We start from the raw sequence: 17,219 nt of genomic DNA, 5'->3' as shown, positions 1-17,219 counted from the left end.
ATTTTTTATAGAGATGGGATCTTGCTCAGGCTAGTCTTGAACCCTTGACCTCAAGCGATCCTCCCGCCTCAGCCTCCCAGAGTGCCAGGATTACAGGCATGAGCCACCATGCCTGGCCATTACTATCATTTTAATAGGTGGAGAACATGTATCAGGTCAATATTTTTCCAAATAGTGGATAATAAAAAGTTCAGTTTTAGAGATCATAAATTATAGAATTGACTGGATCAAATTCTTCATTTTGATATAAATAATATGAAGCATAGACTTTAGTCATTTGAAAATATTCTGTGATTTAACTTATTTTCTTATTAAAGGCTAGTTTATATTCCCCAGGCATTTAGGGGCAGTAGAAAAGTCCATTAAGCAACCCAAGTTTAATATTTTGTCAGAGAAATACTTAAACAGTAATAACCCACAAAGAAATGACCAAAAGAGGCAAAGGTGAAGTCATCTGAATTTCATATATAATCAGTTTAAGTAGTGAGAATCAATAGGGATGAATGTCGTGTTAATTCTAATAATGGGGAACATTTGGAAATGCTAGAACAAGCTAAACCTATGGAGTTATTTTTTGGTCTCTTGTTTTGTGACTCTGGAATTCCTTGGTGACAGTTTGAAAAATACTATCACCAGACTGTTTTGTATGGTAGAGGAACTAATGAATTTGGCGTTGGAAAAGTGAGGTTGAACTCCTGCTTTAGCATTTATATGCTGCTGAATTGCTATTTGGGGCCTTTTGAGAGTAGTCAGTTTCTCATTTGTAAAAAGCTAGGATGAAAGTAACTCCCCTACAGAGGTTTGTTAGCATTATGTTAGTTAATCTATTTTTAAATGATAAATCACTATACAGAAGTGATTTATCCTTTAAAACATCACTAGTTTATTACATAAATCCAAAACCCTACCCTTGCACTAGGAGGAATTTTTGTTTGTTTGTTTTTGTTTTGTTTTGTTTTTTTGAGACAGGGTCTCCTTCTGTTTTGCAGGATACAGTGCTATGGCATCAGTTTAGCTCACAGCAACCTCAAACTCCTGAGCTCAAGCAATCTTCCTGTCTCAGCCTTCTGAGTAGTTGGGACTACAGGCATGTGTCACTGTGCCTGGCTAATTTTTCTATTTTTAGCAGAGATAGGGTCTTGCTCTTGCTCAGGCTGGTCTTGAACTTCCAAGCTCAAGCTATCTTCTTGCCTTGGCCTCCCACCATGCTAAGTGTGGAATTTTTTTACTATTTGAATAGAAAGGAAATTATGACTGTCATTTACTCCTTGTGCCTAACAATTGAATGAGGAAAGAGAGAATCTGGGGTGTAAAATGACATGTCCAAGGTCTCACACTGTTAGCTGATTCAGTTAGCTGAATCTCCCAACTCTACTCTGGTATTCCTTTCACCATCTTAATTCTTGACCTTTCTTTTACTCATCTTTTTGGTGAAAACGTTTAACTAAGATTGCATTGGTTATGAAAAATTGTGTGGACGTTTAGGAGTAGATTAAGAGAAAATGACAGCCGGGCATGGTGGCTCACGCCTGTAATCCTAGCACTCTGGGAGGCCGAGGCGGGCGGATTGCTCGAGGTCAGGAGTTCAAAACCAGCCTCAGCAAGAGCGAGACCCCGTCTCTACTATAAATAGAAAGAAAATTAATTGGCCAACTAATATATATAGAAAAAATTAGCCGGGCATGGTGGCGCATGCCTGTAGTCCCAGCTACTCGGGAGGCTGAGGCAGCAGGATTGCTTGAGCCCAGGAGTTTGAGGTTGCTGTGAGCTAGGCTGACACCACGGCACTCAGTCTAGCCTGGACAACAAAGCGAGACTCTGTCTCAAAAAAAAAAAGAGAAAATGACAGATGGGAGTTTATCAAACTGTAATTTTATAAGTTGTACATTTTTTCCATGAAAATAAAATCATGTCTTAACAGGAAAGAACATGTAATGATGTTTTTACATATTGAAAGCAAAAGGTAAAGAAACCTTCTCCAAAACCTATCAGACCCTCAAGTGTGTTCTAGGTTGTATCTTTTTTTAATTGGGATTTTCATTTAAAATTTTATCTAGTTAAAAATTAGATCTGGAGCAATGGCCTTTTGGATGATTAGAAACCTATGATGAGTTGAATATATTTCACATGTCACTAAATTGAGACACATTTTAGGCAAGCAGTATATATCCATGTAACCTGTTAACCCATATTGGGAGATTTGCGATGATTTTGAGTGCTTTTAAATTATATTCTAATTTAGGGTTTTAATTTGTCTAATTCCCCAAGACTTAGAAAGTTCACAAAGAGTCAAGGAATTGTTTCGTGTATTCCCATTCACATCATATTGAATTCTCAGAAAACACACTCTTTAACTTTCACACTCTTATGATACTGTTATCTGACTCAGAGAGTCAGATGATTCAATAGTCAGCCTAATATTGTGCATTGTTTTTGAATTATCTTTGGCTTTGTATCCCTACACAAGTGGAAAACTGTATCAAAGCCTCATTGACCAAGATATATTACTTACTTAGATTATTTATTTAGTTTATCAGAGTATTTTGCAATTCCTTAATAGTTTTAAGGAAACATACAGCTATTTTAGAATAATCTGTAACTGCACTAAATAGTACAATTAGCAATAGACACTTCTGGAAGCAAGAAAGGTTACTGAATGTTGTAGTACTTAATCTGCATTTGTACATGCTATATGAAGAACATTGTGTTTTATTGAGAAAGCTGACTTAATAGTTTTGTGAGAAAGCAGAATTCATATAAATAGATGATTTCCTTAAAAGGAAGTATGTTCATTTCATTTTGGAATAACATTGCCAAGAAAATGAGAATCAATAGCTTCCTTACTCTCACTTTCTTTTCACCTTGTTAACTTTTCCAGTAACTCATATTTCTCAGAAAGTTGCTAGTATTATGTCATCATTAAATATTTTTTGTTTTTCTTTCAGGGACACTTCAGTAATTTACTTTCACATTGTTTCTTTTCATTACGAGTGTGGCTAATGTTTAGAATGAATGGAGTATTATAGTCTTAGCACTGAATGTACAGCCTACAAAGAACCTTTGTGAGCTGATTTTTTTAGTGTTTTCCAAGTTCTTTTGCCAGAAACAAACAAAAGACCCCATGTATTTTAATATCAACTTTTTATTTTAAACTCTTTAGCTGCATTTAAAATCTGATAGTTACAGTCTTTTAACACATTTTTTATAGCCAGATAAATGTTCACAGTGCAAAGTATTATTTGATGTTTGAGTTATGCTTCTGTCCTATTTCTGTCTTCTCACTCCATCCACAGACCTATGAAGTTTACTTTAGCATTGTCAAGTCTTACAAACAAAACTAACTTACATATATGCATTCTCTGTAATGTGCATATTACATTAAAGTGGACTCCATTGAATGTCAAGAATATGTGTTAGATTCCTGTTTGAGGACATTTCAATCTTTTAAACAGGCTAAGAATACTTTGTATTTACTCCCACATCAGGAATTTTACTGATAATGTTTCATCACAGATTTCCAAAATTAACGCTACTTCAATGAATTGTGAAAAGCGACTCCCCTTAAAAATGATTACTTCATCTCATCACAGCTATGTAGACTAGAGCCCTTTTGCCCCATCATTTTTAACAGATTTCTTTGTAGTACATTTTAAAATATTTAGATTGATGAAAAATAATTCATTTTTGTTATCTTATACAAACTAAACTTGTTCTAATTCTGTGGATGCTTCTGTAATGTAGGCTGTGGAAACCAGTTATGTAGGCTCTTATATAGTATAGAAATATGGAAAGCAAGTACCTGTAAGTGAATACTCATGGTAGTATTCACTATGATTATTTTAGAAAATTGTGACATTTGTGAAAACGGCATGGAGAAACTAACATTAAGTGCCTGCTATGTGCCAGTCACTATGTGGGGACACTTATATAATTTGTCTTAAAGTAAAGAAGCTAAATTACTGAAATTCCTCCAATGCAAAACAAAAACATTTAAGGATGACATGAAAATATGGATAGGAATACTATATAAATATGTTCAAATGCAGAAACTTAAATTATTTAACCTAAGGCCATATAACTATTAATATTAAGTGATGGTGGTAGGATTTTTTTTAGCTACAAAATATAAAAATTCTTTGAGCTGAGAAGGAGAACAGAATTAGAATAGGGTGGATGGGTTTGGTCCTAGGGTATGTGGAGTACAGATAAATACATAGTCCAAATGTGTCTTGTCCTTATATGGCCTCAAATCAATCAGGATGTATTGGCAGCTTTCAGGCACCAAGTTCTCCTGTTTCCCTGTGAAATGGGTCATTTTACAATGATGAATTTGATAATGAGTAAAATTAGCAAGGTATGTTGATCCTGAATTAAGTAATCACTATTGCAGTTTGAAGACACATGCAATAAAGTACATGGGTTGTTTTCTGGAAAAAAGACAGGTTGGCCATGTGGTTGAATCCTTTCAGAGCATCTGGAACTTGGTATAGGTATCACACTTCAGGGTCTGATCCTGATTTTTGTAGTTTAGAAATTTGAATTGGTAAACATATAGCTGAATGTACTCTAGTGTGTAGAATTACTCAAACCAAATTGACAAACCCACGATAAGAGTTTTCTAATACTATAAAGAAAAATATTACTATCCTGTGATCTGGATCTTCTTATTTATACGAATCATCTTTGTGTTAGTCTGCTAGGGATGCCATAACAAAATACCGCAGACTGGGTGACTTAAACAACAGAAATTTATTGTCTCACAATTTTGGAAGCTGGAAGTCCAAGATCAGGGTGCCCGTAGTGTTGGTTTCCAGTGAGGTTTCTCTTCCTGACTTACTAATAGCCACCTTCTCCCTATGTTCTTACATAGACTTTCCTCTGTGCACAGGCAGAAGAAAAAGGTGTCTAGTGTCTCTTCTTACAACAACATGAGTTCTTAATAGAGTACCACCCTTACGACCTCATTTAACCTTAATTACCTTCTTAAAAGGCACTATCTTCAAATACAGTTACATTGGAGTTTAGGGCTTCACTATATGAATTTTGGGGAGACACAAATCAATCCATTATAGGTGTATTCTCTGTTTACAGGCTAATCTACATAAGAGGCCATGTTATAATTAAAACATTATTTGGGAGCATGGAATCAAACAAATGTGGATAGTGAAACAATCAAAGGCCTTTGATAATCATGATGCTGTATGCCCTAATAGACATGAGATTTATAGATCAGATAACTTCTGCTGTATTGTGCTAGAGATGTATTAATATTAACATTTTTTTGTCTTATTGAACCTCTCTTATAAAATCAGTCACCTGATTTGTTTTTTTATTCGGGCAGTAAAGTTAATAATTTTATGGTTTTGAGCACAACCTAATAATGTCTCCTACTTTAACATAATTTCCAACTTAACTAGATTTGAGTCTACTAGCTATTATATTACTTTACTTTTGTAGATTGAGCTTGTCTCTTTCAAAATTCTCAGAAAAATAATCCTCAATTTAGTTTTGGGGGGGTGGAAGTATTTTTCCCAATAGGTCAACATACTCCTAAGATCACCCTGTATCTGGGTTCTGCCTCCAAGTTTGTCACTAACTTGTTCTGTGACATTGTACAAGTCACTCTACCTCTAGAATGTTTCTTTATCTGTGATTTTTAGGAGTGGAATAGGCTTTAATACACTCTCCAAGTTCCCTTCTGTGATTCTAATTATTCTTACAAAATATTCATAAAGCACTGTCATAAAGTACTGTCACATGAGACACCGTTGTGCTTTTGAAAGAAAGAGAATTGTCAGTATGTAGAGGTTATTTAAGGCTGAGTGAAAGATGACATCATTAGGGAGAGTATAAAGAGAACACTACAAGGAATCTAGGACCAGGCTTTGAAGAACTCCAAGTAGTAGAGCAGGAGGAGCTGTTAGTGGAGTAGCCAGAGAAATAGGAAGAAAAACAAGAGAGAGTGTTTCAAGAAAGAGGGAGTGGATACTTGTGTTAAGTGGAGCTAAGAGATTCAGTAAGAATCCTTCAATAAGTGTCCTTTGGCTTTGGCAACGTAGAGGTCATTGAAAATCTTGACAAAAGCAATTTCTTTTGATTTGTCAGGACAGAAGTCACATTGCAATGGATTGAGCAGAGATTTGGTGATGAGGAACTGGAGACTGTGTATATAGGCAACTTTTTTGAGAATTATGTCTATGAAGGAGAACTGAGAAATGGGAAATACTGGATAATGCTTGTCTGCTGGTGAGAATAAAGGGGGAAAGATTGATTACAGAGAGAGACGGAAAGAAACTGAAGGAGCAAAGTCTCAGAAGGTGAGAGAGAGAGGGTGTTGTATAGAATGTATATAATGACATAATGGCCTTTGGTAGGTAGAGGACACTGCTCTACTTGTAAAGAGAGAATGCTAACATGGGTAGAGCTGTAAACATTTTAGTAGGTTTAGTGGTACACAGGTAGGGGAATTCTCCCACTGCTTTTGTGATTTTTTTTTCTTTAAAAAAAGTCAATGGCTGAGAATAAGAAAGGAGAAAAGTAGGGCAGGAAATTTGAAGAGAGAGAGCAAGGCATGAAATAGTTGTAAGAGTAAGAAAAAGTTTATCAGTAGGAATCATCGGTTTGAGATTTGGCATCTCAGTAACTGGCACATAATGGACACCTGATAAACATTTGTTAAATGAATAAGTGAATTTAAAGTGTCTGAGCAATTGTGTAGTTTTTCTCCAGTTGTTTGGCTACTCAGGCAGATTGTAAAAATATAGGCTATTCCAGGGGCGTTGCACTTTTGCAGTATGAGTGATTGGGGAAAGAGGAGGCAAAGGAATTGAGCATGTTTTCAAGGGATAATGTAAGATCCTTTGAAAGTGGTTAAAATGCAGAAAAGTTTTGATACTTTTATAAGCTTAACTGTTAAGAACCCCAGTGGTTCTTTTACTTTGGTGGTTTTATCTTAGAATGTTTATAGCCACCCTAAATTGTCAAAATGCAAAAAAAAATTTTGATGGTTTTATAAGCTTAATTGTTTAGAACATCATTGGTTCTTTGCTTCTTTGGTTTTATGCTGTAGTTCTTTCTTTTAAGATTGGCAAAAGTTTTTGAAAAGTTGTTTTAAAACTGCATATTTATTTTGTTTTTGAAGAAATAAACTGATTACAAGCAAATAACTTAGTTCCCTGGGTTATTTCTTACAAAACAAAATTCCAGGCTATTATTTTTTGTTTTCTAGAGAGAATTTTTGAGACTGTTCTCAAGCACATTGTGTAAGAACACATTATTTGCTCAAATGAAAATTCATGTTGCAATATCTTAAGAACAAAACCTTTAAATAATTGTGCAATACCATTGTTATAAGCACAACTCAAATGGACCCAAGTTGTTTTGGATAAAACTCTTTTATCTCTTGAAGATGGCACTATGGGAAGGAGTAGATGAATTCAATTATCAGTGTTTTGCAAGTGGAAAGGTTTTAGAATGTTTTCTTCATAATACAAACCCTTTTGTGCCTTGTTTATCTTTTCACCACAAATTAATTAAATTTTACTTATTATGATGTAGGTGAGTGGCTGAACTATGTTTGAAATGGTTCAAACTATTTGAACCCACATAGTTTTAAGTATTTGCAGAACTTAAGTGTGGCCTCAAGTTAAATACTAGCAGTTAGAAAATCTTTAACTCTTTTATATGGTTCCATTTCAAACATCTTAATTTGATTTTTTTTATTAATAAAATCCAGATTCGTGGAATAGATTTCCATCTTGTAAATCTATTGTGATGCTCTGGCCTTACATATTTTCACAAAATAACTGTTTTTTTATAACTGCTTGGGCTGCATTATCTTTTGACTACACCTTTATAGAAGTATAGCTTAGATTTGTAGAATCAAACTTTAAGCTTCTGAGAACTCTTCTGAATGTATTGTCTTCTGAACTCCCATAGTACTTTATCCTCATCATCTTCAATATATTAACAGCTAGTATATATTGAGTTCACTTGAAAGATTAAGCAATGTGTTAATATTTTACATACATTACCTTGTTTGATCCTCATAATAACTCTTTTTTAAAATTATTTTTATATTTTTTTTAGAGACAGAGTCTCACTTTGTTGCCCAGGCTAGAGTGAGTGCTGTGGCGTCAGCCTAGCTCACAGCAACCTCAAACTCCTGGGCTCAAGCAATACTACTGCCTCAGCCTCCCGAGTAGCTGGGACTACAGGCATGCGCCACATGCCTGGCTAATTTTTTCTATATATATTAGTTGTCCAATTAATTTCTTTCTATTTATAGTAGAGATGGGGTCTCGCTCTTGCTCAGGCTGGTTTCGAACTCCTGACCTCGAGCAATCCTCCCGCCTTGGCCTCCCAGAGTGCTAGGATTAGGGGCGTGTGCCACTACGCCCGGCCCATAATAACCCTTTGATGTGTTTCATGTTTTACCTATTTTATAAATTAAGCTGATATTTAGAGAGATTTACGAACTTGTCCAGATTCATAGAGTAGTTCCTTGTGAAGATTTGGTTTAAATCCAATTCTATTAGACTCTAAAAGCTGTTTTCTTCTCACTAAATTAAAACATTCTTTCCGTCTAATTTTATTAAAATACCTATTTCATTCTGTTCTACTCGAATTGATTTCTTGAGCTTATTTGGCTTCTTTACCAGACTATTACCCTCTTAAGGACAAGGACCTCATCTTATTCATATTTATACCCTCAATCCCCGTTACTTTTAAGAGACCCCAATACTTATTTTAAATGAGTGTTAAATGAATAACACTAGCATCAGTGATATGGTAGCAGTGAGGCATGTGCTATGAAGTTGTTTTTCTAGTTTAGGCAGTTTGTAGGTTTGTGCTTTATATACCTCTTACCTATTTGATATATTTGCATTTATAGTTACACACTCCCACATACACACAAATATACATGTGCACACAGACTATTTCATCCACATATCTTTTGAAAGTGGCAATTATTGTCCTCATTTTGTAGATCCAAAAAATCAAAGCCTAGAGAAAAAGAGAGAAAAACTTGCTCAAGATCACATAACTAGTTAGTGGCAAATCTGGTATGCAAATCCAGACTTTCGGACTTTAAATCTTATAATCATCTACTTGAGGCTATCTATGCTAATGGAAACCTAGACTTTATTTTGCCATATGTTTATTTGCTCATTGAGAAATGAAGGCAACAAAACAAAGGTGTTTACAAATGGATTGTATCTAAAAAAGAATCTGTCAAGCAATGAATGTATGCTTTTTGCTCATTTTGTTCAGTCTTTCACTTGTTTTCCTTTATGGGGCATAAATTTTGGAAATAGTTATTATACTTAGGAGTTTAGTCAAGGAATAAAATAGCATCAACTAAGAAACTACAGGAAGATTGAACCTATTACCATATCATATTCTAATCAGCTAAATTAAATATAACATGATTTCTGGTACATGCAGAATGCTGTGCCACTCAGGTAATATTTGTTGAATGAATAGGTGAAGAAATTTATAGAAGCATCTTAAAAAATGATTTCTTGAGTTTTCTTTTTTAATAATATAATCCCCTAATTCATAAATCTGACTTTGAATTCTGAACTGTCACTAAATCAGCTCATAAAATAGAAAAATTTGAGCCACTTGGTCATAAGAATATTCTTAAGCTTGGGGGCCACTATTAAATATAGAGAAAATGAAAGAGATTTGTAAAATAGTATACCATTCTTTTCCTATCAGCATATTTGGAGGTTTTGATAGTTTCTGCTGATGACTTTTTTCTTGAGCACCTTTATTCAGATATAACTCACATACCATATAATTCACTGATTTGAACTGTATAGTCTGGTGGTTGTTAGTATATTTACACCTATGCAACCATCACCACAATTTTAAATACTTTCGTCACTCCAAAAAGAACCTCACAACTCATTTGCAGACACACCCCAATTCTCTCCAGTTAATCTACTAATTTACTTTCTGGCATTATGGATATGCCTATCCTGGACATTTCATATAAATGGGAATCATAATATGGTCTTTTGTGAATAACTTCTTTCACTTAGCGTAATATTTTCAAAGTTGATCAAAACTGTAGCATGTGTCAGTACTTTATTTCTTTTTACCACTGAACAATATTTCATAGTTTGGATATACTGTATTTTCTATCTTCATTTTCATTTGGGTTGTATCCACCTTTTGGCTATTAACAACAGTGCTACTATGGACATTCATGAATTGCCAAGAGTTGTATCTACCTTTTGACTATTAACAATGCTGTTAAATGCTATGAACATTCATGAATTGCTGAGTCATATGGTAACTATATTTTACCTTTTGAAGAACCGATAGATTATTTTCCAAAGTGTCAGAATCATTTTGCATTTCCACCAGCACTGTATAAGGGTTCAGATTTCTCTACGCCCTCACCAACACTTGTTATTATCTGTCTTTTTTATTATAGCCATCCTAAGAGGTATGAAGTTATATCTCATTGTGGTTTAATTTGCATTTCCTTGATGGCTAAAGATGTTGAACATCTTTTCATATGCTTATTAGCCATTTATGTATCTTTAGAGAAACATCTATGCAGATCCTCTGTCCATTTTTATTTTTTATTTTATTTTATAATTTTTAATATTTTTATATTTATTTCTTTTTTTCTGTTTTCTTTTTTTAGGGTGGGTATCTGACATATAAAGAGCTTAACTCTGTCCGTTTTTAAATTGGATTATTTGCTGTATGTTATTGAGTTGTAAGAGTTTGTTATATATATATATTCTAGATACAAGCTTCTTATGAAATACATAATTTGCAAATATTTTCTCTCATTCTGTGGGTTTTTTCACTTTCTTGATGATGTCCTTTGAAGCACAAAGGTTTTAATTTTGTTTGAAGTGATGTGCTTTTTGACTAGAAAGATTTGTTTTCTTAACACTTGAAGAGACTGGGGCACAGTGGCTCACACCTGTAATCCTAGCACTCTGGGAGCCTGAGGCGGAAGGATCACTTGAGGTCAGGAGTTCAAGACCAGCCTGAGCAAGAGTGAGACCCCATCTCTACTAAAAATTAGCTGAGCAAGGTAGCACACACCTGTAATCCCAGCTAGTCGGGAGACTGAGGCAGGAGGATCACTTGAGCTCACTCAGGAGTTTGAGGTTGCAGTGAGCCACAACATTGCCCCTGCACTCTACCCAGGGCAACAGAGTGAGACAAAACATCTGAAGAATGATACGATCGCAGGCAATCTGGTGTTTTGTGTAGAATAATTATGTCAGCACAATTTATATGTTGTATTACAATAATGATTTAAAGTAAAAGTATTTATACCTATAATATGAAGCATGATATAAATAAAGTACATTTAATATATCTTAAGCATTTTTTATCTTCTGTGCCCATATTTTATTCAGTAGAATTGTTTCCTAAATAAAACTGATTTGTGGTCTTGGATCTGTGTGTCAATATTTGCAATGTCTTTGGTAAAATAATCCATTTCTCCCCTAATAATGTTAAAAGGAATATGAAAGATAAAATGGTAGAAAGGTAAAAATGATAAGGTTAATTTTGAGTAGACAATGTGTATGGTATTAAATTATGAATTAGAACGACCTTAGGCCTTAGGTTTGTCAATATTTGAAGGTGCTAGTACTTGATATCCTTCTTCTGTGGACAAAATGCCTCGAAATTTTAATCTGGAAAGAAAATCACTGGAATAATTATTTGGAAAAGGTTTACAGCTTTTATATTTTTACAGTTTGTATTAGAATTTCTACATAACTTGTCCAAATCTTGGTTATAAAAGAAAAAAAAGTATAAATATATTTTATATAGCATGTGGGATATTATTGGCATGTTATTCCTGTGTTAAGTTTTATTTAGTCACAGCTGCAAAACAGAAGTATATAATATATTGCTGGATTTTATTTTGTTTATATTAGCTCCTCAAGAGTTACTGATCTATGAAATGGCAGAGAATGGAAAAAACTGTGACCAGAGACGTGTAGCAATGAACAAGGAACAACACAATGGAAATTTCACAGGTAAAGTGGGGTGGTTTGGAGGGAGGAGATTTATGAGTTTAAGTGATACATTAATACTTTTCATTGGAATAAAATAGAAATATATTCTAATACTTTTTATCTGTTATTAATATCATCATTGTAAATCATATTATGAGTCAGGTTGTTTTTTACAGTGATTGCATGAACAGCCTGGCCACAGTCACATAAGCAGTATTCTAAGTGCAAGATTAGTACTTGTTTTTCTTATGGTGTGCTAAGTGTTTATTTGGCTTTGCTTGGTGCTCAAATTTATCATGCTATTTTGTAACTTTAAAAGGTTATAAATTTACTTATTATGCTGTTCTTAAATATATAATTATCAAAAAATTAGAATGTGATTATTATAGATTTATTTTTAAATTTTATTTTGAAGTGAATAAACTTATATGTTAACCAAATTGGAATTCATGATAAATTTTAGTATATTTGACTCTTATTTATACATTTACACCGAAAATGATAACTTTTATTGATATGGATGAAAGTAGGAACTTTCTTTTGTGCATTAAAAGGAAAATGAAAATTTTTTTCTTGAAAAAACAGTCAGTCTTTGAAAGGGTTGCATGCAGGGAAAACAGTGTCTTCCAAAAAGAAGAAAGCAACATTGGAAAAACTGTTGATGTAGAGGATTTTACTGGTAATAGATTGTAATTCCAGAGGGCATAGTGGAAGTACCTCCTCCTTCCAGAATTAGGATGGGGTGGGAGATGGGAGCAAAACAGAGGAGGTAGAGAAGAGTTATGAAGGTTAGTGTTTGGGAAATGAGTGTAACCTGGGAGTCTGTAGCTTCTTGTGGTGTCTACATAAACCAGGTTGAAGGGAATAATGACTTTAGTCCTGGTGGACCTATAGCAGACAGTGGTGGGGAGACTGTGAAAGTTTCAGGGTAGGGAGGCATTTCTCAGACTCCCTTTTGAATTCTGCAGAAGGAGACAAAGAAGTATGGGAAGGGAGGGTTTTACTCTGAGCTTGCAGGCATGCTAAACAAGTGAGTTCATGTGAGCTCAGCTATACAATGAGGGCTCCTGTTTGATCTCTGTCAAGTGGAAGGTTGAAGGGTTAGAACAGATGTGGAAAGATGTTCACTTCAGAGAAAGGGGTTGTGGGGGAATGGTTGTCAGAGTTTAAGACACTACCAGAAACATCTTTACAAAATTATGCCACAAATTTGAAAGATAACAGTCCTTTAGTATCATCTCTCTATAAAGTTATCCAGGAGCCACAAAGTGAGTTGCTAGAACCTGTGTGTCACCAGCTGTTTGAGTTCTATCGCAGTGGAGAGGAACAGTTGCTTCCATTTACACTGCAGTTTCTCCTGGAACTGATTTGGTGCTACCTTTCAGTCTCAGCCAGCAGAAATGTGTATTGCAGTGGATGCATTGAAGCTTTTCTTCTAGGGGTTTACAATTTGGAAATAGTTGACAAACAGGGACATAGCAAAGTATTGAGTTTTATGATTCCCTCTTTATGCAAATCCTCTGTATGTCATGAACCTTCCAGCATCGGGTCCATGGCTCTGACCGAGAGTGCGCTATCCCAGCACGGTTTATCGAAAGTTGTGTACAGTGGACCTCATCCTCAGAGGGAGATTCTGACAGCACGTGATAGGTTTGAAGTGTTGACTTTCCTTTTGTTGTGTTACAATGCTGCCTTAACCTATATGCCCAGTGTTTCTCTTCAATCACTATGTCAGATTTGTTCAAGAATCTGTGTTTGTGGATATCCTCGACAACATGTAAGAAAATAGAAAGGTATAAGTAGCAGGATACCAGTTTCTTCAGGATTCATGGTACAAATGTTAACAGGAATTTATTTTGCCTTTTATAATGGAGAATGGGATCTAGCTCAAAAAGCATTGGCTGATGTTATAGACAGAGCCCAGCTAGAATTATATCCACAGCCATTACTGGTCGCTAATGCAATAAAGGCTTCATTGCCTCACGGTGCCATGAAATCTAGTAAGGAAGATACAAGGTGTATTCAAGTTGAAATCACACCAACTTCCTCTAGAATATTAAGAAATGCATTACCAGTATGTCAATAAGAGGTCATAGGTGGAAAAGACATGGAAATACAGAATTAACAGGTGAGGAAGAACTGATGGAAATATCTGAAGTTGACGAGGGATTTTATTCCAGGGCTGCGTCTAGTAGCAGCCAGTCGGGTTTATCAAACAGTAGTCACAATTGTAGTAACAAGACAAGTGTAGGAAAGAACCAGAGACGGTCAGGAGGAAGCAAAACTGGAGGAAAAGAGAAACTACAGGGGAATCTTGCAAAGACCACTTTGCTCGAAAGCAAACTCAGAGAGCCTAAAGTGAGAATCTTGAGCTTCTCTCTTTGAAGAGACTTACTTTAAGAACCAGCAAATCTCTACCTAAGCCTAGTAGCCACAGTTTGGCTAAGACCTGGCCACTGTGTTTAGTAAATCCTTTGAACAAGTCAGCGGTGTCACAGTCCCACACAACCCATCATCTGATGTTGGTTGTGGGACTGGGACAGATGCCAATAGGTTTTGTGCTCATAGTCTTCAAGAAGAAAAGCTTATTTATGTTTGGGAAAGAATGGAACTTGCTGGCCGGGCATGGTGGCTCACGCCTGTAATCCTAGCACTCTGGGAGGCCAAAACGGGTGGATTGCTTTAGGTCAGGAGTTCGAAACCAGCCTGAGCAAGAGCTAGACCCTGTCTCTACTAAAAATAGAAAGAAATTAATTGACCAACTAAAAATATATAGAAAAAATAAGCCAGGCATGGTGGCACATGCCTATAGTCCCAGCTACTCAGGAGGCTGAGGCAGAAGGATCACTGGAGCCCCCGAGTCTGAGGTTGTTGTGAGCTAGGCTGATACCACAGCACTCTAGCCTGGGCAACAGAGTGTGAGACTCTGTCTCAAAAAAAAAAAAAAAAAAAAATTAAAAGACAAACAAAAAAAGAATATCTTGCAAGATTGCCACTGATTTAAAGGGAGGAAGTAGGTGGATATATAGACAAATGAAATTCTGTTGAGGCTTAAGTTTAAGTTATGGAGACCTACCACAATCCTTGCTTGGCTTTCTGTTAAAATTTTCAAACATAGTAATTAGAATTGTCTTCTAGAGCTTGCCGCCTCTATAGAAGGGGTGACTCAGGTTAGTACTCGAACTATTTAAACTTGTGTGACCCAGATATTAATAACATTGTTTATACTTTTGAGATTTATATGCAGTATTTCAGATATGGGATTGGAAGGTTCATGAATTTTTAAAGTGATTGGAAAGAGCATAAATGTTAGAAATTCTCGTTTAACTTCTGCACTATTGTTTTTCAGACCCCTCTTCAATGAATGAAAAGAAGAGGAGGGATCGGGAAGAAAGGCAGAATATTGTCCTGTGGAGACAGCCACTCATTACCTTGCAGTATTTTTCTCTGGAAATCCTTGTAATCTTGAAGGAATGGACCTCAAAGTAAAGAGTCTTCCATTACTTTTTATATAAACCTTACTTACTAATTTTAGGAATCCTCAATCCTCAACATTCTCCTATTCACTATCCTGTGTTCCATCAAAATGGATTAATTAAATCTAGAATGTTATCATAGGAACATATTTATTCTCCATTCTATAGTTTGAAGAAAAATAGATTAGGGAAACATTACTATTTGCTCATTGGATTGTTATAGTTGACCACTGTCTCTTGTTAAATCTTTTTTTTTTATGTTGAATCTTTCATGCAAGGGAGAACACTAAAAATATCATCGTTTTTTTTCTACTAGTTTTACCTTCAGGAGAAATCAGGCCTGTATATGTTAGATAACACTGATTCTTTAGCAGGACAAGGTTCATAATATATGGCAGTTTTATTGATAGTTTGAGCCCATGAAAAAAGATTATGTCATGGAAATGTTTTCTATCTTTAAATTTAGTACTTGTAAACGTTGTTTCAAATATCATAAAGAGCAAGTTGAACTTTTACAGGCTTTATCATTTTCTGGCACACACTTCCAAGTTATTATCTATACTATTATCTTACTTTTTATCTAACTAAGAGTTTATAAAGCATTTTGTAACATTTTCAGCTCATTTTGATCATTATGGCAACTCATAAAGAAGGTAACACAAGTATATGATTATAAAGTTTTAAAAACAAGAAACAGGCCGGGCGCGGTGGCTCACGCCTGTAATCCTAGCACTCTGGGAGGCAGAGGCGGGCGGATTGTTCAAGGTCAGGAGTTTAAAACCAGCCTGAGTAAGAGCGAGACCCTGTCTCTACTATAAATAGAAAGAAATTAATTGGCCAACTAATATATATAGAAAAAATTAGCCGGGCATGATGGCGCATGCCTGTAGTCCCAGCTACTCGGGAGGCTGAGGCAGGAGGATTGCTTGAGCCCAGGTGTTTGAGGTTGCTGTGAGCTAGGCTGACGCCATGGCACTCACTCTAGCCTGGGCAACAAAGCGAGACTCAGCCTCAATAAATAAATAAATAAAGTTTTAAAAACAAAACAGAATAAGGTTGGTTAAGTGTCTTGCTCAAAGTGCAACATGAAGGGTCTCTGACCCAAATTCTCTGACTTGAAGGCCAGTTCTCTTTCTATTATACTATAATGCTTCTTCTTTTTAAAAATTTTTTTTAAAACCAGTCAAATTTAGCAGTGGGGGGCTGTATTATATTGCCTCTTCAATTTAGAAGGTAGAGTGTAAATAAGATAAGGCTTTGGATAAGAAAAAGGCTACATTGTTTATGGTAAGAAATTGGATTCTGTGTCCATGTATCTTCCCTTGACCCTTTCCATACCTACAAGAGGCCATACTGTTTAAGGACAAAAGTGCTTAGTCCAGAAACATTGATTCTGTAGCTGAGCTAGATTACCTTACGGCTTCAACAAGAAATTCTTTTGAGAATAATGAATCCTAAAAGTGAGACTGTAAGATATATATTTTTTTAATTTGTCTTTAAGATTATGGCATCGTCAAAGCATTGTGGTGTCTTTTTTACTGCTGCTTGCTGTGCTTATAGCTACGTATTATGTTGAAGGAGCACATCAACAGGTAAGAGATTCAGCAATTCTGTTTTAGGCTTGTATATTCTCTAATCCCAGTTTCAAAATGGGACTAATATGGGTTTTATAGAATTTCTACCCTCAACATTATTTCATAACTGATATTTCAATGTCTCACTTTTAAGGGGATACACT

The 17,219-nt window shown here is 35.3% G+C and overlaps 1 protein-coding gene and 1 pseudogene across 2 annotated transcripts in view; both read left to right on the top strand.

The window, feature by feature from the left end:
* The window catches only part of VMP1 (vacuole membrane protein 1), a 116,547-nt gene that overhangs the window by 11,524 nt on the left and 87,804 nt on the right, over positions 1-17,219 (top strand). Inside the window, exons 1-4 of one of the 2 annotated variants that reach the window (XM_012770984.3) lie at positions 6,045-6,317; positions 11,925-12,026; positions 15,355-15,490; positions 16,983-17,073. In XM_012770984.3, coding sequence (XP_012626438.1) covers positions 11,951-12,026; positions 15,355-15,490; positions 16,983-17,073 — 303 coding nt within the window. In that variant the 5' untranslated portion in view covers positions 6,045-6,317; positions 11,925-11,950. Of the gene's footprint in view, positions 1-6,044; positions 6,318-11,924; positions 12,027-15,354; positions 15,491-16,982; positions 17,074-17,219 lie in introns of those variants that run through there. The other variant, XM_012770917.3, reaches the window with a different exon arrangement.
* LOC105874689 (hyccin pseudogene) lies at positions 12,038-15,348 on the top strand (annotated as a pseudogene).

This window comes from Microcebus murinus, chromosome 18, assembly GCF_040939455.1.
Source record: "Microcebus murinus isolate Inina chromosome 18, M.murinus_Inina_mat1.0, whole genome shotgun sequence".
In the NCBI taxonomy this organism is placed as follows: Eukaryota; Metazoa; Chordata; class Mammalia; order Primates; family Cheirogaleidae; genus Microcebus; species Microcebus murinus.
This window is presented reverse-complemented; position numbering and strand designations above follow the sequence as displayed.